The 26,403-nt window shown below is 45.2% G+C and overlaps 1 protein-coding gene across 7 annotated transcripts in view; it reads left to right on the top strand.

Moving 5' to 3' along the window:
• Gata-beta (transcription factor BCFI) overlaps positions 1–17,597 on the top strand; it is a 43,788-nt gene extending 26,191 nt beyond the window's left edge. For 2 of the 7 annotated variants that reach the window (XM_038015621.2, XM_038015619.2), the window contains exons 3-9: positions 6,264–6,385; positions 6,740–6,924; positions 7,173–7,236; positions 13,846–14,012; positions 14,480–14,644; positions 15,608–15,707; positions 15,999–17,597. In XM_038015621.2, coding sequence (XP_037871549.1) covers positions 6,264–6,385; positions 6,740–6,924; positions 7,173–7,236; positions 13,846–14,012; positions 14,480–14,644; positions 15,608–15,707; positions 15,999–16,168 — 973 coding nt within the window. In that variant the 3' untranslated portion in view covers positions 16,169–17,597. 7 annotated transcript variants of the gene reach the window in all.
• Positions 17,598–26,403: the final 8,806 nt, after the last annotated feature.

Raw genomic sequence — 26,403 nt, 5'->3', positions numbered from 1 at the left:
TGTTGTCATATGATCGAACACCAACTTGTTTCTGGGTTGAGGTCGTGCTCCGTGCGTGCTGTGCGTACCCAAGAATGTATGCTCTGAATGGAACTATGGAGATGTGTTCCGGGACGAGCTTCCTGCCCCCCGACGTCGACGCAATCCTCGGATTAAAGCTATATTTTGTATTACGACGCTGCTAAAACTAAACGCAAACAGAGAACAGCCAATTGTTTGTGCAAATACTCGCGCGATCCCTCGGCTCGTTTACACTACCCCAGTTTTTATATCGGTCTGGTGCACTAGGCCGGGGTCGCTGCGCTGACACAACTCGCCAACCTATCTGCGCCTTATTACGTTCTTGTATAACTCAGTTTCTACTCTGTATTATTAAATGCAACAAAATAGGGAATTATTGTTTCGTGACAGTGATGGCGCCGCAACTACGTGGATGAGTGATGACGCGACGTCCGGTCGGAGCACGATACGTATCCTGAGAGCATCCGGAAGTTGAACCTGATGCTGGTCGTTGGAGGGCTTTTTATGAATCTGGATGGGCAGACAACCTTAAGGCTCACTTAACGTAGAGCGGTTATCGGAGCCCATAGACCACAGCAGAGGCCATCCAGCCGGGGTCAGAACTGTATTCCCAACAGCTGCTTGAAATAAGCAGTAGAAATTAGGAATCGGTTATAAATAGATGCGCTAATACCCCAAAAGTCTCTGCAAGAGCTCTGTAGTCGCAAGGGTCCAAGAGTTGGACTCAGGCTCGTATTTTTTGTAAATGTGATTACGGCGTGCAGTGCGGGAGTTGCTGCAGGAAGGCAACAGCGCGGTGAGCCCGCGATAAGCAGCGGGGAGCCGGGCGCAGCCTAGTTAACCTCTTTACGAGCAGCTAGTGTACTAACAGTTTCCATTGTAGTTCGCTGTTATTGTACATATACCTATGTATTTCAACACTCACAAGCGACGCGACGAGCCTGCCTCTGTGCAGTTCTAACGGACTGCGGATTGCGGACGTAGATTCATTAAACTTATTTACTTTTAGTGTAGGTATTCTAGTTTTAAATTTAACAAACAACACACTGAAACTGTGGACACATTGTTGTTAAAGCTTTTACAAGCCGTTACAAACCGTTTAGTCATTGTCGGAATTCAAAGTTTTGAATTAAGTAAATTGCCTAAACCGGTTACTTCGTTTAAATGTTATTCCATGTCCAATATTTCATCGGAGCTCTTTACGCAAATTTTTTGAAAAGTTTAATATAAAAATATCATATAATAATTATTAAAAGTGTCATAGCGTTGAATTATTGTGCAAATTTGTATAAATCTTTTCCATTTTGTGAATGCACTGAACCGCTGTACACTTTCAATGAGCGGATTAGTTCTAGAATGTTTGATGATGCGAGAGAGCGCCGCGCCGCTGCTCCACAGCTCTAGACGTCCCCGACATCCCTGTTCATTAATACGAGAGGCCGCGTGCTTTCTCCGGAACACACTTGAACGGTGAATACTTGAACAGTGTACTGTGTAGTACAGTCTGAGGTAATGTTGTCGGTCCAGTCCTAACACTTCAATGTCAAACTCGGCTTCGTCAGCCTCTTGCGCGGAGGACGGAGAAGCGGTATTCTTATACATACAAGTGCGGCAAGTGCTCTCGCTGTTACCAACCGGTACGGCGCGGGACTCCTCCTGTCCTGTAGTGCAACGTTGTTGCCTGTCTCGGCTGTGAGGAAACGATCTACTAGTACCTACTCGTAATATTCCCAGCGGGCCACTGCTGTGCGCGGTCACTTACCTCGCTGTACACTGTTTCAACAATAACAACTAATGTGTTCTTTATTAGAGTCGTACACACACACACACACATCTAGACTGGAGTCAATTAATTATTGTTCACAAATAAAGACGAGGAAAAATATAAATAATGTGTCACTAGTCACTAAGCAGGACGCAGGACGCAGATTCAAACAAAAGACGCTTGTTAACCGACACCGGCGCTGTAAGCTTTGTTTGTGTTTATTGTAATTAGTCAATATTATCAGTACATTTAGAGACCACGGCGGTGGCCACTTGACCGCCCTTATACAAATGTTCTTTTGAAACGAATCTTGGTTAATTCTTTCTTAATTTTCCAATGATGAATGGATTCTACGCCTACGTAAGTTATACTCGTATTATTTTCATAAGCTCTTCCCGAGTCCATCTCTGATTTGTTGTCTCCAGTATCAAGATGTTGTTGTAGGTTGTATGTACGTGTATGTGTGAGATGCTTGGTGGCGGCGCGGCGGCGTGGCGGAGATCCCGGTCGTCTCCCCGGCTCGTACCGGTCTATCTTCTAAACTATATTTGTTTCGTTGTTTGTGTGTGTTCGATTGCTGTCGTAATATCACTGTCAAAGGTTCCAAATACTTTCAAGCGCTGTTTTGAATAGTAATTAAGCTAAATAGCAATTCGAGCTGTGATCACGAAGGCAAACAAGTCGCAGTGGTGTGTGGGCGGGCTGTGCGGGCACAGGTGAGGCGCTATGCGATGTGTGCTCTTCACTAACGCGCTATTTTACACGTTTTAAGAGCCCTCGGATCGTTTCCAAATTTGTTCACATTATTTTTTTGTCAAGTTTCGAGTGACGGTTTAAGTGTCCCAAATGAGCTGTTTGTATAGGACAGGATATTATGACGCATGCTGCTCTCGTCTCTGGGTCGGCTCGTTTGGGATGTCGCATCGTCGGAGGGATTACTAGTTCCGGACCAGTCATTAACGAGGGTCGTCGCCTCGTCACGGTGCCGAGTGAGAGCGAGTCCGTCGGCGGCACGTGTGGCGCGGCCTGCGGGCTACACTTCCGACACAGCGCCGCCCGCATGCAGACACGCATCGGCACACAGCACTCCCGGCGCCGCTCGTCTGCCGCTCTCGAGTCGCTCTTGCACTACGAGCGTGTCGACTATTCGTGTAATCCAGTGCGATCCAGTCTTATTTCAATAAAATCGCTACCTCAATCTCATGTCTCAGGGCGGTCATTCATGTTATCATAACTAATTATGTATTTGGAAACGAATTACGGTACGGTACTCACCGTACACCGGTCATCGTCACTCGTGACCCTGACGGAAGTATTGCATCACTTGACTAACGAGGCGATCGATTTGTTTACGTTAAGTACATCAGTATGGTAGTAGTACTTAATATCAAACTGTCCGCTACATTTGTAGACCGCTGCGTCGCATCGCTAGATCGCGGACCACATTCGTAATAACGTGACTCGTGCGATCGTAAATAGATTGAAACAAAACGATCGCTAACATGAGGCGTGCGCCGCGAGTGCAGCTTCCGTGTTGTAGTCCATACGAGGCTCGTGACGTCACGCGCGCCCGGCCCCGCCGCGCCGGTTGGTGTCTCGTGGAAACGAACAAAGATCGTTGCCGAAGCGCTGTGTCAGCGGCGCCGCGGCGCTGTCTTGTCCAGTGGACATTCATCCGATGTTAATGGTTCCGTTGATATTCGTTAACACTCATCGTTCGAAGCTTTTGTATCGATGAGGTGTTTTATTATGTGAATGATGCGGTCAGATTAGTAAAGGCACCAAGCGAGTGGGAGGGGGTCGCGGTGGCACCAGCAGGTACTGCGAGCGATAACGTGCGCCTACTTCCGAGACGTTCCGGCCCATTAGACTCAGTCACCGCACTCCGCACGCTCCACTTTGCACCATTTCCAAACAAACAACACCATACATGTGTCGTATTGAGCTCACCTCTTAATTCTTTGTAATTAAACGAAGCTGCACGAACGTGACCCCTTATCATTAGGCGAGCCCTGCGCTGCCTATGAAGGCCTTAAAAAGGTACAAATGGTTGCTGGTAGCCACTAAACGACAACTGACGATGAAGTCGTCTGGACTTCTATAAAGATTTAACTACTTCAACAACGACGAGACGCATCAATTGCCGAAAGGTACAACAATATGCTTGTGACGTATCCACGTACGCGATGAGACCTGTCCTTGAGCTGTTCACTCGAGTGGAGGCGTCTGTGGGACTGTACAGCAGCAGTACCATTCAGTGGAATATTTGCACGCGCCTCACTCAAGCCGTAGATCCTCACGTACTGCAATTGTCTAGCTTATTCCCTCTACTTCGTCCGCGTGGAATAGTTTCTTTGGCGTAACGCAAAATTTTACCCGCGACTTCATTTACGTAGAAATTTAAAAAAATTTTGAATAATAGAATGTTAAGGAGCTATTTAAGGTACCAAAATCATGCTTTTTAATCGACTTCAAAAGAGGAGGTTATCAGTTCGACAACTATTTTTTTATCTTTTTTTATTTATTTATTATCTATTTATGTTTACCGATTTCTCGAGAACGCTTGAACTGATTCTGATAATCTTATTCTTTATTTTTTGTACGAAAGGGTAGACTTCCCGAATGTCCTGTAACCATCATTTGATCTGATTATGGGATCCTGGAGATATCCAGAAAACCTATAATTTTGAAACCCTATCTCGAAGTGATTTGGCTGTTTCATGTTATTGTTCTTATTCTGTGCCGCCGCGCACCGGCCGGCCGGCGCCCTGTACATCAATATTACGCGCTTGATCATTATGTTACTGCAATGATATTTTAAAACTGCAATATCTTCTCATACTCTTTAAAATATTCATAGCGAGATACTCATTAAAATCAAGTGAGGGGAAATTTCTTTAAAATGACATCCTTGTAATGAATAACGTATTTATTTGGATAAGGATTAAAATCATCTTTATAAAAACATCTTCACAAATAATGCTTTATTTTAGAACAAATTTGGTTAGCATGAAAAAACCTAACATGGGCCAACCTTAAAATATAGACATAATATTATGTTGTGGCGGGCTTTTTTTTAAACTTTTAAAGGGAACAATTTTGTCATACGTTATTTTAGCGAAACTTTAACCATGTCCGCAACGCACGCAGCGGAAGTTTTCAAAAGGAAAAAGAACCCCGATTTTGAAACATTCCTTATTGGTGCTCCGCTTGTATTGGTTTAGCGTGATGTTATATAGCCCATATAGCTTTCCTCAATAAATGAGCTTTTTAACACTGAAATAATTTTTCAAATCGAACCTGTAGTTCCTGAGTTTAGTGCGTTCAAACAAACAAACAAACAAACAAACTCAGCTTTATAATATTAGTATAGATTTTGTGGCTCAGTGGCCGCTGAAAACGGTTCACGGCTTGCATCAGAAGCACGGCGCGCAAATTTACGATTGGATCTTGTCGTACTACAGCCCCACATGTCGTGTACTCGCGCTTCACTGCCGTGCTGTGTAACGTCGCATTGTGTAAAGACTAAGCTCCGTATTGTTGGATGGCAGCCGGCGAGGGCCCGCGCGGCGGATTTTTACCTCGCCGCGGTGGAAATTTGCTTAATTACCTACTGCAACCGCTCGGCTGTGGCCTCATTAACATAACATGACCGAGTTTGTCAGCGCCATTTTTGAACAAAACGACAAACAAGTTGTGACATAAAATTTGCATGTTTTACCTTGACTTGCTTCCACTGAACGTTGCTGAAATGTTTCAAGAACCGTGCTCTATACACGAGCCGTGCGTACCTACTACGCTAGACGGGATTGTTGAATAGCATTCTTGCGTGCATTCTTATAATATCCTTATTACAAATAACAAAATTCCTGACATGGACATCAACAATGGCTAACAGGCAGACAGTCTTACAGGCACATACAATTTAGATCTTGGAAACTGTATGCGCTAACGCGAACTCTCTTCTTACATCTGATTCTACTAAGATTTCGACGTTGCTGCCACAGCGCCTCTGTCCGGGGGTCGTACACGACTAGAGCGGGTGCGACGATCATGTGGCCCCGGACTCTTCGGGCTACCTCGAATGAGGATGTTGATGAAGTATCATCCGTCCATGGTAGTTTCGCCCTCACCTAACTTTACCGTCATACTCCCCACTCTTACTTTTACCTCCAATAATCAAAATAGGATTGGTCCTTATTACAGCCTGTATAGGCTTATAGAACCGGCCGTCTGTCTGACGCAGTGATGATACAGCCGTCACTGAATGCGATAATGACGTTTATCTCGTGTCTCAAGAAGGGCCGCGGACCTGTCTATGTTAAATATTTGAACTGGTTCGTCCACTTAAACATTTTAAAGAAATCGCCCTCGATCAGGCGGCCGTTAGATGTATTGCCCGTCTACGCTACGCCGATCAGACTGAGGATTAGGAAGCGAGAGATGAAAGTAACTATTTGTTGGCGGTGTGATACAGAGGCGGAGGCGGCAACGGCGCGGCGAGCAGCGTGTACACGCGGTGCGCCTTCAACAGCGCCGCGCCATACTTCACCAACGGAGCCGACCTCTCCGCCCAGCCGCAGCTCTGGACCGCGTCCGGTATGTACTCCCACTCACACTCTGTACCTATATAATATATAGTCATTTCCAAATACAAAGGTACGAATACAAACAAACATTAAACTGTTTACAAAAATATTAAAATTAATTTTATTATGAATATTGTATAGACGAAACAGATGTATAAATTGTGAAAGTGCAGTAAAGCTTGCGTGAGCTCCGCGGGCCGCGCATCAATCATATAAATTTGTCAACAAAATGCCGCTCAAGCCAATACTCGTACATATGAACGGTCCTTCTGAGCCGAAGTGCGAACTCTCCGACATGCATTGGGAAGAAATTAGTTTACTTGTACAACATTACGAGTTTATTACGTATGTGTGACGCGAGCAGGAGGGTCTCCGAGCTACGGCAGCAACGCGATACTGGCGGACGAATACGCCGAGAGCGCCGCGGAGGGCGGGGGGTCCCTGCCGTCTTTCAACACGCGGTTCGGCGGCGCCTTCGCCTGCGCCACCTCGCGGCCCTCCACCGTCTACGGAGCGCCAGCTCTGGCCTCCAACGCGTACGCACACCAGGTACGGACCCCACACTCGTGAAATGAACAAATGTCAAGGGACAAACAGTACGACGGTCGTCTTTATCGCGAATATCGCAACACTACCTTCAGAGCTATAAAGGCATCGCAATTCGACGAGAAGTGGTGCCATGTATAGTGGCGGTTCAGTAGAGTCTCAATTCAAATCCACTAAACTGGCAGCGGGCCGCTGGCGCCGCGCCGTGCGTGTGTACCGAGTCGTAAGTGAGCACCGGCTGAATGTTCCAGGAGGGGTGGAGCCTGGAGAGCAACCGCCGGCCGCAGCTCTCCGCAGCCGACCGACTCTCTGCAAGTATGTACCGCACTTTACTACACAAATACCTAAATTATGTAATTATGTAGTTTTATCACTACGTTCGTGTATCATGTTTCGATTTCTGTTTTTTTTTTTTTAAATATAGGATCATAATAACTATCACCGAATACAAGAGATTTTATAAAAACCTGAATCGTGCTGATAATATTTTCAAGGTCAGCTTTGAAACTACATAGTTACAAGCTCTGATTCTGAAAAAGAATTAATTTGATTTTTTTACTGGTGGTAAGAAGTCTTGTGAGTCCGTACGGGTAGGTAGCACACCCCTGCCTGTTTCTGCCGTGAAGCCGTAATGCGTTTCAGTTTGAAAGTTTGTGACTGCCGACTGTGGCAGCCGTTGTGATTACCTATATTAAGACGTTAGAACTGATATCTCAAGATCGGTGGGGGCATTTGCGTTGTAGAAGTCTATGGGCTGCGGTAACCACTTATCATCAATTGGGCCGTGAGCTCGTACAACCACGTAAGCAATAAATAAATAAAAATTGAACCCTCCATTTACGAGCAGTGACACTCGTTCGGTGGAAGATCTTCCGTTTTTCGTCCCTCGAAAGAAACTCATTTTTTGAGTTGGATTTTGTGTTAAAAAAAGATAATCTTTCAAATTCTTCGCTAAGAGAATAAAGCAGACAAATAGAGATCCGTGTCGGCTACGATGAGTTGTTCGGAGTAATGCTCTGCATGCTCATCGTGTCTCAGTTTGCGTCGCCACAAAAAATGCAACCGCAGCCTAGCGAGGGCGGCGAGGGCGGCGAGGGCTGCGAGGGAGATGCTCGCAGATAGCGCGGGGTCAGCTCTCGACGAGATAGCCTCTCAGCTCCGCTCATATTATTTTTTACTGCGATAATTTTAGTAGACAACTCCGATAAGAGAAGTTCCGGTATTATTTACGATCGCTCGCGGACGACGCGGCCCGCTTTTTTTTATATTTCTGTTCTCAAACCTTTATCTATCCTCGAGAGCGGCTGTTAATTTTTATTTCTGTTTTGTGACCCGTAAAACAAATTAATACTTTCTATGAACCGTACTACCATCTCGGGACACATGTATAGAGCCGGCATTTTTTACTCACTTGTTGTCTATACGATACATACATACATATACATATACATATGTAGGTACGTGCGTACCTCGGCTGTTTACATTATTAAATATGAACGTATCTTTTTACATTCATAAGTTTCAATGGAAGAAGTGCTCGAGATGCAGAGAAATAAAATAGAGATTTCTAACTTTACAGACGTTCGAAACTATGAATTCGATCAGGTTTTCAGAGTAAGAACAACATCGGAGGATCGTGCTCTGTTTGACTAGCTCGTGTTGATGATGCGCACACAACAATGTCTTGTACAATTGTTTGGTACACAACACAAAAAGCAATGCAAACACGAGGCGAGAAGAGGCACTCGCCATAAAGCGCAGAGCGGTCCCGGACTGTTTGCGTAGGCACACGCCGACAAAAAAACTACGTCCATTTCAAATGAAGTCTTTCCCTTTTAAGCGCATTAAAATCGCATTCCGTAAATGGTATCGGATAAGGCACGTGCCGCACAAACAGGCGCGTCCTGTCCCGGCGGCGGGGAGCACCTTATCGACGCACCACGTGCACAGCGAGCGCCATCACCGCCATTAGGACATAGTTGCGCAGTGACGTCAGCGACCACTCTGCGACACAATTGGCCTCATAAATACATCGTGCGACGGCCGATAACGGGGCGCCGGACCAAATGTGCAACTCCGACCGACCAGCTCGACCTGCCAGACGCAGCCGCGGGTGACGCTCGTCTTCTGGAATGGCGAAACGATAACCAACTCTATATTCCAACCAACAACAGCACGGAAACCACAACGCACACACACTGGACGTGAATAGATCTATATCTGCGCCCCAATATATTACTCAGCGTTGTTTGGACCTGCACATCTGATGATCTCGAATCGCGTTACTCTTGCGACTAAAACATTCATCATTAAGTGACTCGTCTCGAGCATATACACATCTATTTTATTATATTTATTGAAACGACGCATCACATTATTGAAGAGCAATGGAAAAGATATAACAATTTAGATAATATTTCTAATTTAGCAATAGAACCACATGGTGCGCAACAGAGCCGCGCTACACTACATGTTATGTTGTTGACGTGGATAGTGTTACACGCTACACGTCGTACAGCCAGTGGAGAGCAGGCCGAGCCGGGCGAGGAGTTGCGGACCACATGGCCGCGCTCTGCCTGTAACTCGACACGTGTCATCACATCTGTACGCATTCATGTAATCATTCGATACAAATGTACACTTACTAGTAGAAGGGAACAATCGCTAGCTAATACGCAAGGCGCACCACCGGTTGCCGTGTAGCTGTGCCGATCCTGAAGCGGGTGTAAGTTTTCAAATGGCAACTGTTCTACGGTTCTATTACAAAACAAGTACTATACAAGTGAAACGGTCATTTTTGAAGCCGATCTCACGACCGACAGCTGACCGTCTACCGGGCTGCCCCCTCCCGAGCCATTACTTGACGATTTTGAAGTCTCGTCGGCATTAAACCGGAATACATATCGAATAGCTTCAAGGTACATAACTATACTTAGGATAGCGGCCCTAAGCGGTTGCTAATGACAACATGCATTATCTAGTGGTCGGTAAGGAAATAGGAAGTTAAGAGTAGGGTTGGAAAAAATTCGATAGAAGACGAAGTTTCAAAGATCGGTGGCTCTGGCAATCGCTGACTGTCCTTAACGATGACCAAGGTTTCCACCGGAGAGCGGACAACGGCATTATCCGTCCGACAGTATGCCGGCCTAGAGCGTACTGTCAGTCCGCGCGGGCTATCACCATCCGGTCCAAACATGCCCTGCCGCGGTCGTGGCAGTTGTGATGACTATGGGCTGCGATGACCACTTAGTACAAAGTAGGCAGTGGGCTCGTCAGTTTATTTGTCGCAGCTATCGCCTGCGTCACAGATCTAAAATTACACCAAATATACTCTGTATCGACAAGAGGTATTCACATCTGTGTTGTGAGTACGTACGTAGACAGACTGCGGTAACATTTTAGATACTTAAAATAAGAAGTTCTCTGACACTAGTAACTGTAGTACTAGTGTTGGTATTGTTATAGATTACCAGGATGTGAGTTGGTTAGTTTACATGTACGAGTCATTCACCGGATGACCGTTGGCTCTCGCGGGCCCGGGTCGCGGCGTCGGCAAAACACGCAACTGTACCGCGCAAGTCGGGTCGAATAACACAATGTGTTACCTCACATGAATGGGAGCTCCCGTATATATAGTTCTTCTCGATAGTACAGACTTCCGAGAACCGTAACTCCGGGCTCACAGGTGCCAGTGGCGGCCGTGTGGCGGGACGGGGGGCGGAGGACGCGCGAGTGACGTAACGGTCTCAGCCTCCGGTCACCTCCAACGGAGCTTTGTGCCTACGCCGCAAGTCAGGGCCGTCAGGATCTGAACACGTCACTGAACATTTATGATATTTTGTTCACCATTGTGATATGAATTGCATTGTACTCGTATATTATAAAACTGATTAGATTAACCGCAGAACTAAAGGGTCGTTGTGGCGAGGGTTGGGGAAAGCCCATGACCAGCAGTGAACCTCTGCGGTCTTAAAGACAGATACTTTATATTTTGTAGCATATTATTACGGAATATCGCGTGAGGTAGCCCTAATTTGAAAGTCTTCTTACCTCTTATATTAAATGAATGTACTATAGAATTGTATAGGTATATCTTTAAAAGATCAATGAAAAAGGTATATATTTATTTCTAAAGGATAGCCCATAGTAAACCATTTTTTTTGTACATAAAAAAGTGTGTTATTTAGCAGCTATTTTATACAATAAAGGGTTATTCCTTTTTCCATTGTATATAATACATAAAATTCATTAAGATCAAAACTGAAGAAAATGAAATAAAATAAAATAAAAACTCTTAAAAACATTCCATTAAAATGGATGAATCTTAGAAGACATCCGAGATTTAAATATCGGAGGCAAAGCGGCTGGCGGGCCGTACGCTTAGTCTCGGTGGGCAAGGATCGGCGGGCGCGGCAAGTGCCGTATGCCGAGGACCGATGGATGAAGGATATACAATGACATATTGGGTGAGGCGCGCTCGCTCTATAACATTGTATAATTCGTTAATTTATCTCTTTACCTACTTAGGCAAGATCAGTTTCAAAGAAATTAATATTTTTTAATTATCATAATTCTAAGGTATTTAAATATCACAGTTCAAAAAAGAACTGAGTTTATTTGTTATTGATGATGGTTTATTTTTTTCTGTACAGAAAGCAATAGGTATTTAATTACTTTTTTCCCCACCTATTCTACTAACCTCGAGGGGTTATTCTAGATTCACCGAACTAGTAGGTGAGCTCGCGGAGCTCAAAACTGACGGCACGTTATATATTTCATTAGAAAAATTGGTATCCGCCTGCGGGATTCGAACACCGGTGCATCGCTCGATTCGAATGCACCGGACCTCTTATCCTTTGGCCACGACGACTTCGAAACGGCTCCGAGCCGGCTTCGACGGCTCCAGTAACCACTTAACACCAGGTGGGCTGTGAACTCGTCCACCCATCTAAGCAATAAAAAAAAGAACCGGCCAGAAACTCAGTAGGCTGTCTGTGGGTTAATTTACTCGCCGAGCCCTTCCTCGTAAGCAAAGGGTTCGACGAGAACGATGACCGGTGCTTGGGGTACCTAAAAGCACCGTTAGTGGTTCGGGAAGATCTGAAATGACGTCGATAGAACGACGTCGACTGTCTACCATACGGTCCGCGGGATCGGGAATGTTGTTATCGGCGGCCATGATGAGAGGGTTCTCGTGTCGTGCCACTTTCGCGAAATGGCGCATTGATGCCGACTGTAGATACTTACTGATGGACTCTAGATCCAGGTCGTCGTGGAAATCGAAGTTCCTCACGTACCACGGGGCTCCAATGGCTATCCTGCAAAAACGGGATTGAATGACTTGAAGGGGTTTCAAGTTAGTGAGGGCCGCTCGAGCAAACACTACACTTGCATAGGTCATGACGGGGCGTATGCAAGTTTTGTAGTGTCACCTTATTTCTAAGGCACAATTTACTTCGCTCGCAAATCATCGGATAGAGAGATATCTCAATCATGTCTTAAAGACGTCGAACTTCAAAGGTAGTAGGTGGTAGCACAAGGATTGCAAAAAGAATGCGCTTATGTAGAGACAGAGAATCGTTAGAAGAGCGTGAGGCTCGAGAGAGACATCGAGTTCAGAGAGCCAGAGAACTGCGCGCACAGACTCATTTATGGATAATACAAGTGAATTGAAACACCACGATGATAGAGGAATTTCTTCTTCCATCCGAACCAGTACAAGCTCTGCTTACGGGTGATCATCAAAAATAGAAATAATTCATACGCAATATACATCCTTATAATAACATATTTCAAATGACCTCTTTCAAAAGTAGTGGATAAAATTATGGAACGAGGATTTATGGCTACATTTAAAATTCAAGGGCAAGTACTGTATCCCGATCAACACTGATTTATGCAAATCTATTTTATGTTAGATACAGAAACACAAGCATATACTCGTATTATTAATCACTCCACACTGCTCCATATTAGTGTCTACATTGCACCCTGCGAAGCCCGACCGGGTCACTAGTGTTATACACACACATTATTACATTTAAGTTTTGTTTTATTGTTTAAATGGGTGTACGAGCTCACAGCCCACCTGGTGTTAAATGGTTACTGAAGCCCATAGACATCTACAACGTAAATGCGCCACCCACTTTGAGATATACGTTCTAAGGTCTCAAGTATAGTTACAACGGCTGCCCCACCCTTCAAACCGAAACGCATTACTGCTTCACGGCAAAAATAGTCAGGGTGGTGGTACCTACCTGTGTGGACTCATAAGAGGTCCTACCACCAGTAGTTTATGTTATCAATCTGATGAAAATTGGCATAGAATGTTTTGTGATTTTGTGGATTATACATATCTGAGCAGCTACGGACCAAGTGCAACTTTGCTGCTCTGTTGAATTCACATTGTGTAATGTGAATTTAAATTGAATCATGATAAACAGCGTCTGTACATCTACATAATTACATCCAATCGCGGATTTAGAATACGTATTAATTTATTTTAGTACAACATTTGAATAGATTAAGGTCTCATCTCTCTAGACAGTGATGGAAAAACACTTCATGGCCATTCAGGTCAGGCCAGTGTTAACGTGTACAAAGCGATACATAATATAGTAGTTAGATTGTGATATAATAATGAAGATGGAAGCGTCGAGTCAGCGCGTCGCGCGACGTGCCTCCGCTGAGTCCGCGCTCGCTCACTGTCAAGGTCGAGGAGGTTCGACACTCTCAAGCCGGAGCACGATCGGCGGTCGCGGGTCGCATCTTCCGTGTTGTGAATGATATTTACGCGGCGATGGGGATACACAATATGTTTATACGATGCGGACGCTCGGCGGCGTGATTACACGCAGGCTTCGGACTCGGCAAAGTGAAGGGTGGAAGGCAAGCAGGTGTTGAGCTAACGTTTATTGCGCACAGTCGAGTTGGCGGAGTTTTTCACTGAGGGGCGCGAGTGCGTGAACTGCGGGGCGATCCACACGCCGCTGTGGCGCCGCGACGGCACCGGCCACTACCTGTGCAACGCGTGCGGCCTCTACAACAAGATGAACGGCATGAACCGGCCGCTGAAGCAGCCCCGGCGGCTGGTACGTCAGCGCCACGCCGCACTCGCTGCGCCTCCACATGATGTACGCACCTCGCCCTCGCTCTCACTCTCGCCCGAAGAACGCGCCCACAGCCCGCGTGGAATCCGCGCCCGCCGAGCGTCCGCTCCGCCGCGAGCTAAGGGCTCTAGTGACAGTTGTGTTGGTTGCAGTGGCCGCGGAGGGGGCCCCGTCGGGCGCGGATTTCTACAAGGGCTTCCTGTTAAATGGCATCCAGGCGTCGCACGCTCTGCCCGCGCCGCAGCCGCACGCGGGTCCCAATCCTTCTGACTACAAGCAGAAGAAAGGGGTACGTGGTGGCTGTCTCCCCGCACTAACACTCGCCCACTAACCCTCATCGCTTCTCTCCTCATTCGCTAATGTGATTACTAACGCATGCGCTTCGGACTGTCGAGTTGCTATGACGAAGCTCGTCCCCGTGGCGCTCTCTGACCGCGCCTTCTGTGCAGATGGGCGCCAAAAGACCGGGCACGATGTGCACCAACTGCCAGACCACGGCGACGTCCCTGTGGCGCCGCAACGTGCAGGGCGAGACGGTCTGCAACGCGTGCGGCCTCTACTTCAAGCTGCACAACGTCAACCGACCTCTCACCATGAAGAAGGACTCCATTCAGGTAACATAATAATATAGACACTATCATTTTGGTAATTACTTACCATTTTTCATTATTCTCTATCGAAATAAATCGAAATAAATGTTTTTTTTTTAATCGTAAAAAGATTATATAAAGAAATGTTGCATAGATCGAATGCATGGAAGATGGTCCACTTGGGATTTAGTGTTTAGCGGGATCCATAGACATCACAACGCGATCGTTACCACTTTAAGACACGAGCCCTCCAGACGGCGGGGCGGCGGTACCAACTCGTGCGGGCCTGTAGTGCGTCTTATCTTTCGTATGCGTATCCTCTCGGTATCGTCTGCGTGAGACTCCAGTCCTCGTTGAACTCTTCGTCGTATTCGACGAACTAACCCATAGATACAGCCTTCTGGGCTTCTCATCGGAACTTCTCAGTGGGTCGCAATTCCCATACAGTGGTAGATTCTGGTAAGCACTGCTCATGCTAGGGCTAGTGTTAGCAAAGTATCGTAGGTTGAGCGAGTTCACCTACCCGCCTGAGCGTAGCTGGAATAGCCTATTAGGCTGCCAGAGAATAGGCAGGAAATAGTGAGACTCCATCCCGAAACTGTTCGTGTACAAGGACGCGCAGAGTGTTCTAAACAGGATGAGTTTGGCGGCCCTTGAGCACCGACATAGTCACGTCCCACGAACAGATAAACACCCTACGCTCTCTCTCTCTCTGTAAATACATTATGTGTATTCTCATTAATCTAATTATACAAAAACAAATATCACAAATACCTAATTCGAAGTAAAATCACAAATAAATTTTAATGAGCTTGTAAGACATCAAGTAATATCAGTCAATCAAGTCATTTTAATTATATTTTGTCACTACTATTGTAATTACAATTTTTATTATACTTCCAAACTTATGAATAGAAGATAAAACCAAATAAGAACTAATGGGATTTAGGTACCTTCATCAGCTAATCACGGTGAATGACGTTACAGACGAGAAAACGGAAACCAAAGAACAGTAATATTAAGGCTGACAGAAGCGCTAAGGCAGTACAGCGAGCCGTCTCCGCGGGCATCAAGATGGAGAGCATATGTGAGTCGCAGTACCAATGAGTTCACGCATGCAACCCGACGCGCGAGGAACTCGCTGACATCGGCCGTCGCGGTCAGGGCCACGCTCCCGCTGCCTCCGCACTCCTCCTCCCTCCGCACTCCTCCTCCCTCCGCCGCGATCAATGGAACTCGTAACGTAAACACGGCCCTCGACTCCGGCGTCGGGTTACAGAGCTACACTTGTGGCACACACGTTATTCATTCACTTAATTTCTGAGAAGTGTGACAGTTTCTAGTCGTAGTGAAATACAATGATCTGTTCGTGTGACAGTGGAGTCGGCGCGCCGCTCTCCGCCGCGCCTGGGCTACTACGTGCAGTCGGCGGAGGGCATGAAGCTGGAGGAGCCGCAGCACCACGTCATGTACATCGGAGTGCCGGAGCTGGGCCCGCACAAGGCCGCGCCGCACCACGACCACTCCGCCGTGTCGCTCGCCAGCTGAGCCTCGCGACCAACTCCAAACATCATCATAATAATTAGTACGTTTGTTGTGTATATTTGTACGTGCGTGATAGAGCTCCCTCGCTCGGACCGCCGCTCGCCGCCCGCCGCTCGCCGCTCGCCGCCCAAATACACGTTCACTAGACATGATTACATTTAGCCTAAAATCTATATATTAATGAAATATGAATATACATAGGTGTATACTCGTATTATAACGTTACTGTAACATAATAATAACAATAAGTTTGCGCGGGGAGCGGCGGCTGGTCGGGCGACGCTAAATGTTGTTTTAATGAAAGGTTCGATTAGGGTCCTGTTACTTGTTACCGATATCATTAAACCTATGAGACTGTGCATTAACCATTCCTAACGTGCATTCCTAAATAGATAGCTATTTAAATAAATATATACAATTTTAATTAGATTTAAGACGTTTTAAAACCCGCTGTTGTAGTAGATTCGGTCTTCACTTTCAAGTGTTGATGACTTGTATGAACTCCATGACTTGCAGAAACATTCCATGAATCGATTCAATTAGTTCGTAGAACTCGTACGAGTATGCACTCGCACTCGCACTCGCACTCGCACTGGCACTCGCACTCGCACTCGCGCGCAGCGTCCCTCGCCGTGCAGTGTCGCATCGTGTACTCGTATCCGTTATCATAATACCTATTTGATTAGATGTGTTTTTTTATGATTGTATTTTCAAAATTGTCTTATTTACCACGCTCTCTAATTACCATTAAGTAAGTAACATACAAACAAACAAACAAACTACTCAATATATAATATTGAAGCCATCATTGTATTGATATTGTTCTGTTATTATATTATCAATATGTGTACGGTAAGCTACACGACATGTTTAAATACAATACTTTTTAATTATTATTATCATATTTTATATATTTAGAGACTATGCATTTAAAATTATATTAATATAATTATTTCCTCTCTTAACCAAGGTGGACCGAATTATTAATATTACCCAAGTTTCTCACTAAGTGCCTTAGTTATACTTTTTAGAGAATAAATTAAAACATAATATTATGTCATTTTGTACCAAATGTTGGACTCGGATAAGATAATATGTTCTTCGCGTTCTGCTGGTGATTGAGATGAAATTGTTCCACACTGTTTACTCTTAAAATTTTATACGATAGATGCATTTAAATTATGATCACCGCAACAGATTTATATGTTATGTTATGTTAAATAGATTCTGAGACACGGACGCGCAAAGATATATTTAATTTTAATGAAGTCGTAGGTTTATTTAAAGAAGCTTCGCCAAATAGTAGGTACGTGTAGGCTGTGGACGCCCGCGCCGCCGCGCCGTAGGGACGACTCGAGTCTACGTCGATCGCGATCTGTACATATTAGTTAAGGTGTCAAAGTACATTCTATTAAAGTTCTATTATAAAACAGCTTTGTGTTTCACTTCCGTGCTTCATGTTCGACAGCCTAATGCAGTAATTCCGCCTCACCCTCCGCCGTCATGACCTACCACCTATAGCAATGAGCATATGAGCAGTGGATCGAAGATAAGTTCGTTGTATTATAACGCGTATACAGCATTTCCTACATGTGCTACTACTACTACAGTCCTTGAAAAGCTCCCCAGTCAAGACTCGTCTTAAAATGGCCATCTTTGCGTACCGAAAGTTGAGTGTCTGTGCTGTCGAGCCAGAGGTCCTTTACCTGAAGCCACTCCGGAACGATGATGCAGACCATGCTCACCATACGAATTCTTTCCATCGGACTGAACCAACGTAAGATATGGGGCTGCAGTCCTAATGTACGGGTGCTTTGCCAGATTCGATCTAAGCAAGCACTAACATTGCAAGTTCAACAGAAATTTGTAAAATTGCCAGTTTAGCGGTAGGCAGCGGCTTGGCTCTGCCCCTGGCATTGCTGAAGTCCATGGGCGACGGTAACCACTCACCATCAGGTGGGCCGCATGCTCGTCTACCTACAAGGGCAATAAAAAATAAAAAATAAAGTTTAAACTGGCAATTTAGTTAAATGAGTTCTACTTATTTGCTACTTAAGTAAGTGAAATCGTCGTGGTCTAAAGGATAAGACGCTCGATGTGTGCCAGTGTTCAAATCGCTCATGCAGATACCAATCATTCTAAGGAAATGCTCTGGAGTGCTCTAAGGAATTATTTTGACTTTTGTCATCGCACCGCCCGTTATTAGAGCGGAATTTACCCATACTACCTAGAGGCACTTCCTTCCAGAGATCTTTCCTGCCACGTACCACCACTTGGCTTTGGAATGAACTCCTCCTCTAGGGGCGCTCTTGAACGTTATGGCGAGTTCTTCTTCAAATGAGGTTACGAACGCCTTGCACGGATAACGACGGACGAACGTGTATCGTGTGAACAAAGATAGGCAGTAGCATCGGTAACCACTTAACACCGGGGGGACGGTGAGATCAATTATCAATCTATGAATAAAACACTATCATCCGTTATGACTCTTTTGACTAAAATGTCAGCCTAAAATCTGAATCTGTGAAGGGACATTGGTTCTATTTGCGTTTTGTGGTTTATGTTCCTTGGGAAATGTTATGAGAGATTATTAATGGTTCTTTCATCTTCTTTTATGATATCCCCACCCTCGGTTGCGGCGGTATGTACAACCCCGCCTTGTAAATCAGATACAACACACATTTGCAGATGCCAGAAAAATATATCTGAGCGCCATCTATCGACTAAAGTACACCAAATACATCGACATACATTTCTCTATCCAGAAAGCGACATCTATCGATCAGTAGAAACTTAATACTTTTAATATTCTCTCGGCAGACAAGGACGCTTGCTCTTAAATGTTTGACGGAATCGTTAGAGGCGACGATGAAAATGTCCTTCTCCAAGTACGTAGACAGCAACTTGGCCCTACACCTGGCATTGCTAACGTCCATAAAACAAGTATACAATCCAACTAATGGTAAGCGGTGACTCTCAATAGACATGAACAGCGCCAGGGGCACAGCCGACCCGATGCCTTCCTTGGCTTGAAGGACAAGACGTCATAGCGCTCGGTAAACTTGTTGGAAATCCACATGGGATATGGCGATAACGAACTCTGGAAATGTGCTGGGCTCTTTCTCATTTCGCTAGCAGCGGTGGCAGGTGGTAGGCGGCTGCCAGAGCCCACGCACAGGTTATTTATTTATTTATTTGTGAAAAAAGTACATTATATCCAAATGAGTTTGGTGAGGGAGAGATTGTTATCGGCGCCGGTGCGTTGCGGCAGTCTGATCTGATCGCCACCGCTCACATTGAAGCATGAGCTTGAAATTTCGATTGTACTGATTCATAGATATTTCATCGTAACAATACGCCAGAAAAAAGTAAAATGCCCTAAATAAACTCCAAGAGTACTCCCCGTGTAACTCATATAATATGTAACTAAATACAGATGTCACCGACGTCTCTCCGCAAGCCCCAGGCTCCAGTAACATTCGGGCAGACCACTGAGGAGTAGTGACTTACTTCGTGAAAGATCTTCCATTTTATTTACATAAGGTGACTTGGTTTCTTCAAAATAGAAACCATTAGATGTTCAGTGTCATACTTTATAAATAATTTTCAAGAAAAAACAAAAAACAGGAATATAATGAAGTGGATAATATGTTACGTGTGTCATATTTGCCGTCAGAAGTGGGAAGGAAGCGAAGCCGCTGTCTGTCCCCTGCGAACCTCGGGCTCTAGTGTAATACAAACATAATATAAATCGTACGTTAAGCTCACAGACTACGCAGCGGCTTAGGTACAATTAGTAAGATGTTTGTGAGATCTTCAGCACCTACTGCAATTAATTAATTTAGACGTGTACCTATTTACATTATCTTATCTACGTTGCGAGTGCGGTGGTACAGATGTCGTCACAGCGATTGTCATGCTAAACATCTTCACAGCTCGGTCACACTCACCTATGTACGAAATTAATAATTTATTGACGGTAATAACTCACTACTACTACTACTACTACTTGTACTAACGCCTTGTATGTTGGCGAGAGGCATAAATGAAATGGCGTTAAGCAGTGAATTGTCTGAGTCTGGCGTTACAGGTATCGTTGATCGTCGGTGAGTATTTGCCACTGGGCGAGTCGTAGACGCCCCTCATAGAAATTGAATACATAGCAAGAAACTGCCGTGTAACTAAGTATTCAGTCCATGTTAGATTTTGTCAGAGTGGCATGGCTTATGGTAGATATATGCTACGGAATGCAGCCGCCGCTGCCGATCAGTTTCCGTTTAGCAGAAGAGGGTCTAACTGGCAGCTGAGGGATAAACTAAATAAATTAAAAGTAATTGTACCATCTCAATATAGTAGTTCTGAAGAGTGAGACTTTGAGGGGCTGTGAGTGGATAACCTTTTTAACTCTTATATGTATTCGCAAAAACAATTAATTACTATCGTATTTTTTGAGTTAGTTTCGTAGATTGTCAATTTTTAATGATGGTCATAAACAAATTAATTTCGAATAAGTCCGTTTTTTTTAAACCGCAAAGAGTTATAATACATAAGGTGAGTCTAACTCTTGAGCTGGCCCCCGCCGCCCCGCGCCCCATGCACCTACATGTTTATGCCGAGTTTCGTTGTGCAAGGTCCACAGCCCGGTGTCATTAGTTCATCGGGAGCCCTACCGCGGACATTAATAGCTTAGCTACGTAGTTTCCTGACGGCCGCTCGGTATTTAAGTCTCGCCCATTCATGGCACTGCTTCGCTCTTACTGTATATACATCATCATTCTCCTGCCCTTCTCCCAGTCACCTGGGGTCGGCGCAACATGTTTTCTCCTTCCATACTCTTCTATCATATACCATTAAACGGCCGTCTGGTGTAGTGGTAAGTGACATGGTCACTACACAAGGGGGTTGCGGGTTCGAATCCCGCCAAGGGAAGATATTTGTATGATAAATATAAATGTCTTTTCCAGGGTTATGAATGTATATTAAATATATGTATGTGTATAATAAAAATCTTACATTTATATCCGTTATCTGGTACCTGTAACACAAGTTCTTTACGAACTTAGCACGGGACCAGACGTGGCGTGATTGTTAGTAAATATTTATTTATTTATTTATTTATTTGCTCACTCCCCTCTTACCCATATCGTCTTTCACGCAATCCATCCATTTCTTCTTAGGTCTACCTCTTCCTCTATATCCTTCCACATTGATAGTTAACACTCTCTTACCAACCTCATTTTCATTTCGTCTCATCACATGTCCATACCATCCCAAACGCGCACTTCTCAGCTTCTTATTGTATATACAATTTAAACATGCGATTTAAACTGAACCAGTACCTATCTCTTTCAAAGACCTTCATATGAAAGTTAAATCTATTACTATTTCATCATACTAGAGTTAATCGCACGGTACTGGAGCTACCGTGAGCTGGGCATTGGTTCTCTGGCAGCTACGAGCCAGAACTAGACAAATGTAGATGTAGACGTCAACAGGATGAACTCAGATAGATAGATAAGACACTAGAAATCCTGGTACCTACTGCGCGCCCAACATGTACGCATGCGCCGGGTAGGTACGTACGCGTAAGTATACAAGTAAGTGTATAGATATAGGTAGTACATACGTACACTGAAATAACAATACATGTACATTTTGAATGTGATGTTATCTCGACTTTAAGCCGGCTTAATACCTACTCGCAATCTTCGCAAATAACAATAAATGATTTCGAGGGAATTTTCCTCTCACTAGCGTTGCTTGTGTTTTACTGATACCTATGTACTAATTATAATTGTATACACGGTATACAGTTTGTATACAGTTGCTCGATCTCATCTAGAACATGACCACTCCTGACACCGTGCCGGAGATGCGTGTGTGTACCGTAGTGTAGTGCAGTACGCGTCCGCACTTTGGTGTGTACGTGATCGGGCCGTGCTGTTGTTGAAACGTTTCAGCGCGTGACGCGGACGGGGCGCGGGGCACGGGGTGAGGGGCCAGAGGAAGCCGTGCTGAAACAATATGGCGGCTTATCGGCGGCCATCGCGCGTCACGTGCGCACCCACCCTCCCCGCGACCCGGGCCGCTCCTCTTTATTAGCTTTTCACGGAAAATATTCGACGAAAAAAACAACCGATAAGATCACGATGAGGTCGCGCGGCGCCCATCAATAATCCGTCGATGTATCGACTATCAGATCCGGCGCGAGGACTGCAGACAGGGGCCAAGGCGCGGGCCCCGTGCGACTCCTCCCGGCTCCGGCGGCCAGGACGGACACGACCACTTCACCCCGATGGTCTGTCTGCAGCGGTGACGGCGTGTCGACTGTAATGAGCCGACGCTGCAGATACGCGCTCTCCTAATCAAATCTGGAGGCGCTCTATCTGATAATTACTCGGTATCGGGGATGATATCGCGGTATCTCGGGGCTGGCAGATAGTCGGCTGAGGGGGGAAGCCGGTGCCGACGATCCCTACAAATATTTGCAGAGCGCTCGTCGGCGCTGTTTGTTCTGGTTATCGCGCCGGTCGGTCAGCCCCGCGACTCACTCCCGCACTCACTCCCGCACTCACCCCGCGCTCATCAGAGCGACAGCTGTTCGACTAGATACAGTATCTGACAGATACGATTATCAATGTTCTAAGATAACCGTCACAATATTAGCGCCTAGTTAAGATAAATGAGATAACGTTTTGCATATCTGAAGGAACCCGCGATAGAGCACTGTATCGGCCGGGTCATCGTCCTCCATCACCACTACTTTATCGCCTCTCGTTCAAATAATTATAATTAGATAACCGCTCGTCTGAGAGTAATCCTTATCGCTCATCTCGTACCTCTCTATTATCTCATTATGAGTATTTTATCAATTACTGTTCACGGCTATCACTCAATATAAACAACAACGCTATGTTTGTATAAAGCGAGTTACCTGCAGTCAAACTGCATAAGCAGTTTTGCGGGGCATGTTTTGAATGTAAGTGTAACTTCTTATGAATAAATATATTACATACAAAAAAACATCAGCAACACAACAACATGAACGAAGAGTGGACGTGGAGGACGAGACGACGACCCTGCTAGGTACCCTGCTGATCAGGTCACGATCATTACGGACTTTCTAATGTATTCACATTAGTAATCGCCTTTAGAGAGCACGTTTGGTTGAACCGATTCAAAATACATCACATTGGCATAGTCAGTTCCGTGTTTAGATATGTTCCTAAAAATACCTTCCACAGAAATGATATTAAGTTCCACTTGAAGTAGTTTAAGCAATCTCAGAATGAGTTTAAACAAACAATGTGAAGCGATGTGGTCGCAGCGTGTAGGTAACATCGTGCGCGTGTGTGTGGTGCGCTGTGGATGCCGTGCCGGGTGCCGCGCCGGGTGCCGCGCCGGGTGCCGCGCCGGGTGCCGCGCCGGGTGCCGCGCCGGGTGCCGCGCGGGGCGGTTGCAACATCGCGCTCCTAAATCATGCGCTGAAACATTTGTTTGCATCGTGCAGCGTGGACGGTGGACGAGTCCGCGACGCACCTACTCCTCACATCCGTGCGGAGTGCTAGCAGCGGTCACCGGAGCCCATGGACCGCTTCGTGCTGGCCACCACTTGCTTTCAAACGTAAGGCCGAAGTCTTACGTTTCAAACCGAGAAGCATGACATGACGAGAAACATGACTCGCAACTGAAACTAGACGAGTGAGTGTGGTGGGATGTGATGCGGCGGTGACTTTCTGAACTGGACTACTCTAACCATGCCCATGAGAGAGGTGTGGTGCGGCCGCGCTAGGCCGTCACCACACACCCAAAATTAACAATCATGTTTTAGAAACTATACATAGATAAAGTCCCGAAAAAGTACAACTAATCTTACTTTGCAATAATTTAAGATAAGATAATTAATTGAATAATGATTTAAGCTTTGTGTAAATTAATAAGCCCACGGATGCAGGACCGTAACAGGAACTGTCTTGAGGGCATATTGTGTTCTCACTGTGGCTCGTCGGTCCCACTCATGTGATTGAAAGGGATAGACGATATTAACATAACATTATCATACCAGTAGCATTCAGGACTACGCACAGCTCTCGGCTTCAATCTTCCCTCAGAATCTATTCTTAGTTGATTTGATATGACGAGCTCCACTTCGTATCATCTCTCTCTATTTTTAATCTCTTAAATGATAGAACCGGTTTCTTTAGAGAAATAATTTAAAATGCAATTATATTAAATGAATAAAAAGAACATCTGAAAAAACATTCGGATTTACCAGATGATGATGTAAATCTTGAGGCCTCCATATTCTGTATCTGTAAATGGCAGATATCAATATCCTCGTAGTGAGAACATCTCATTCTTTATCTGAGTTCGCGAGCTGTCACCGGTGACAGACGATCAGATAACAGACATGACGCTCTCCAACATGTCAGCCACTTGACAACATCGACAACGACGTGTGCAGATCTTTGCGATCTACTGCTGCTGCTGTTGCTGCAGACCGCCTACTCTGTCATCGAAAGAAAACTAAGAAAACCACCAAAAGAAAAGGCTTCAATTCAGACGCGCCCACGGCATTGAGCTGTCACAGGCGCACTCATACACATAGATGCTGCCTGCCACTGAGGAACTTCTCAATCTCGAGGATGGTTTTGCGATTGGGCTCAGAAAACACCGAGAAGGATTCAAGAGCTGGATGTTACGGGATAAAAATGACTTCTGTAAGGCGAGTAGACCCTCTCGATAACAGTGCTAGAAAAAAGATAATATACATAAATTTTATTTTTTCACCACATTACGTAAAATTTTGACGAAGCTTTCTTGTTGTTAACTAAAATTACAACCGAAGTTAAAGCAAAATTTGAAAAGTAAACAAAGGAAGCGAGGACGAGGACGAGAACAAGGCGAGGCGAGGCGAGGCGAGGCGAGGCGAGGCGACGTTGTCAATCGAGTGAATCACACATGACAAGCAACAAGTGGCGAGATAACTGAGACACGCTATCGACAAGTGCGCTGATAGCTCACCCGCGTCCAGCGCAGAGCTCACATGTTATTGTGATCAGGGTTCGAACATGCATATTCCCGCGTCAGGCATACATTCGGGAATATGCATGCATAGACGAAAGCAATGGGCCAGTACCACCGTTGGCTGGTGGCGTTGCTGTTTGTAGTTGCAAATATCCGCTAATATTTATTTATGATCGTGAGACCATTGCACGATGCGGAGACGTTATAACCCATTTATTGAGATTTATAGTGAATGAATTACGGGACGGTAGACGGAAAGGTTGTGCGTTCCTACCCTGTATGTGGAACAAAGATTACTTGAAGAATGTCAAGATTAATGATAAAGATTCTGACGAACATAGCAACTTTACGAATATGTCATTCTCATTGAGGCTGATGGAGCCACCTAACTGCGGCAGTTTGAGACACGAGCACAGTGCGAATAGACCTTCCGCGTACTGTGCGAGCGCTATCTCTGGCAGGATGAGCGCGCTGATATGCTGAATTCTTGAAGCATCGAATCTGGTGACATTTCAATATATAAAGATCAAGGTAACTGACGGAAACATCCATGCCAACAAACGTTTTCACCATATTGTCTTCCGCTTATATTAGTTACAAACAAGCCTTCGTGTCACCGCAGCCTCGTAGCTGAGTGTTGTCATGCGGTCGTCGCTTTGTGCCTATACCTACAAGAGTCACAGAATAAATACTTAATATGCCTTTTTTTGAAGTTGAGTAGGAAAGGATTTTTATCAGTCTAAGTGCCTGGAGGGCTTCAGAACTTCAGGTCCTAAGCTTATCTAAGTGATTGCAACACCGCGGCTATTACACGATGAGAGTTTTTATTGCCGAAGTACCGGACACCAACCACAGCCCGGCAGTTTTCATTTACCATAAGACCATTAACAATTAAGCTTCTGGTCTTGATATGATGTTTGTTCATGTTCAGCAGCACACAGCAGAGTGGGTGCTCACTGCGCCTACTGATGGATGAGCTGTGACTGTCGCCCATGCGCATCACAAATTCTAGGCTACGGTCAAGCCGACGTTTGTCGCTAAAAATCCTCCCTTTTAAAGCTTTGTTTGAATAAAGATAAATTATATTTTATGACATTCAGAAATCCGGAAGAAGTGTTCATTACAGACACGGATGGTATCATACATATTATATGACGCCTTTGACCGCTGCATTTATTCACAGTCAAAGACCAAGATGTCGAGATGAACAC

Source organism: Bombyx mori, chromosome 15 (genome assembly GCF_030269925.1).
Source record: "Bombyx mori chromosome 15, ASM3026992v2".
In the NCBI taxonomy this organism is placed as follows: Eukaryota; Metazoa; Arthropoda; class Insecta; order Lepidoptera; family Bombycidae; genus Bombyx; species Bombyx mori.
Note: the sequence above shows the minus strand (reverse complement) of the source record. Positions and strands in the feature narration are given on the sequence as shown.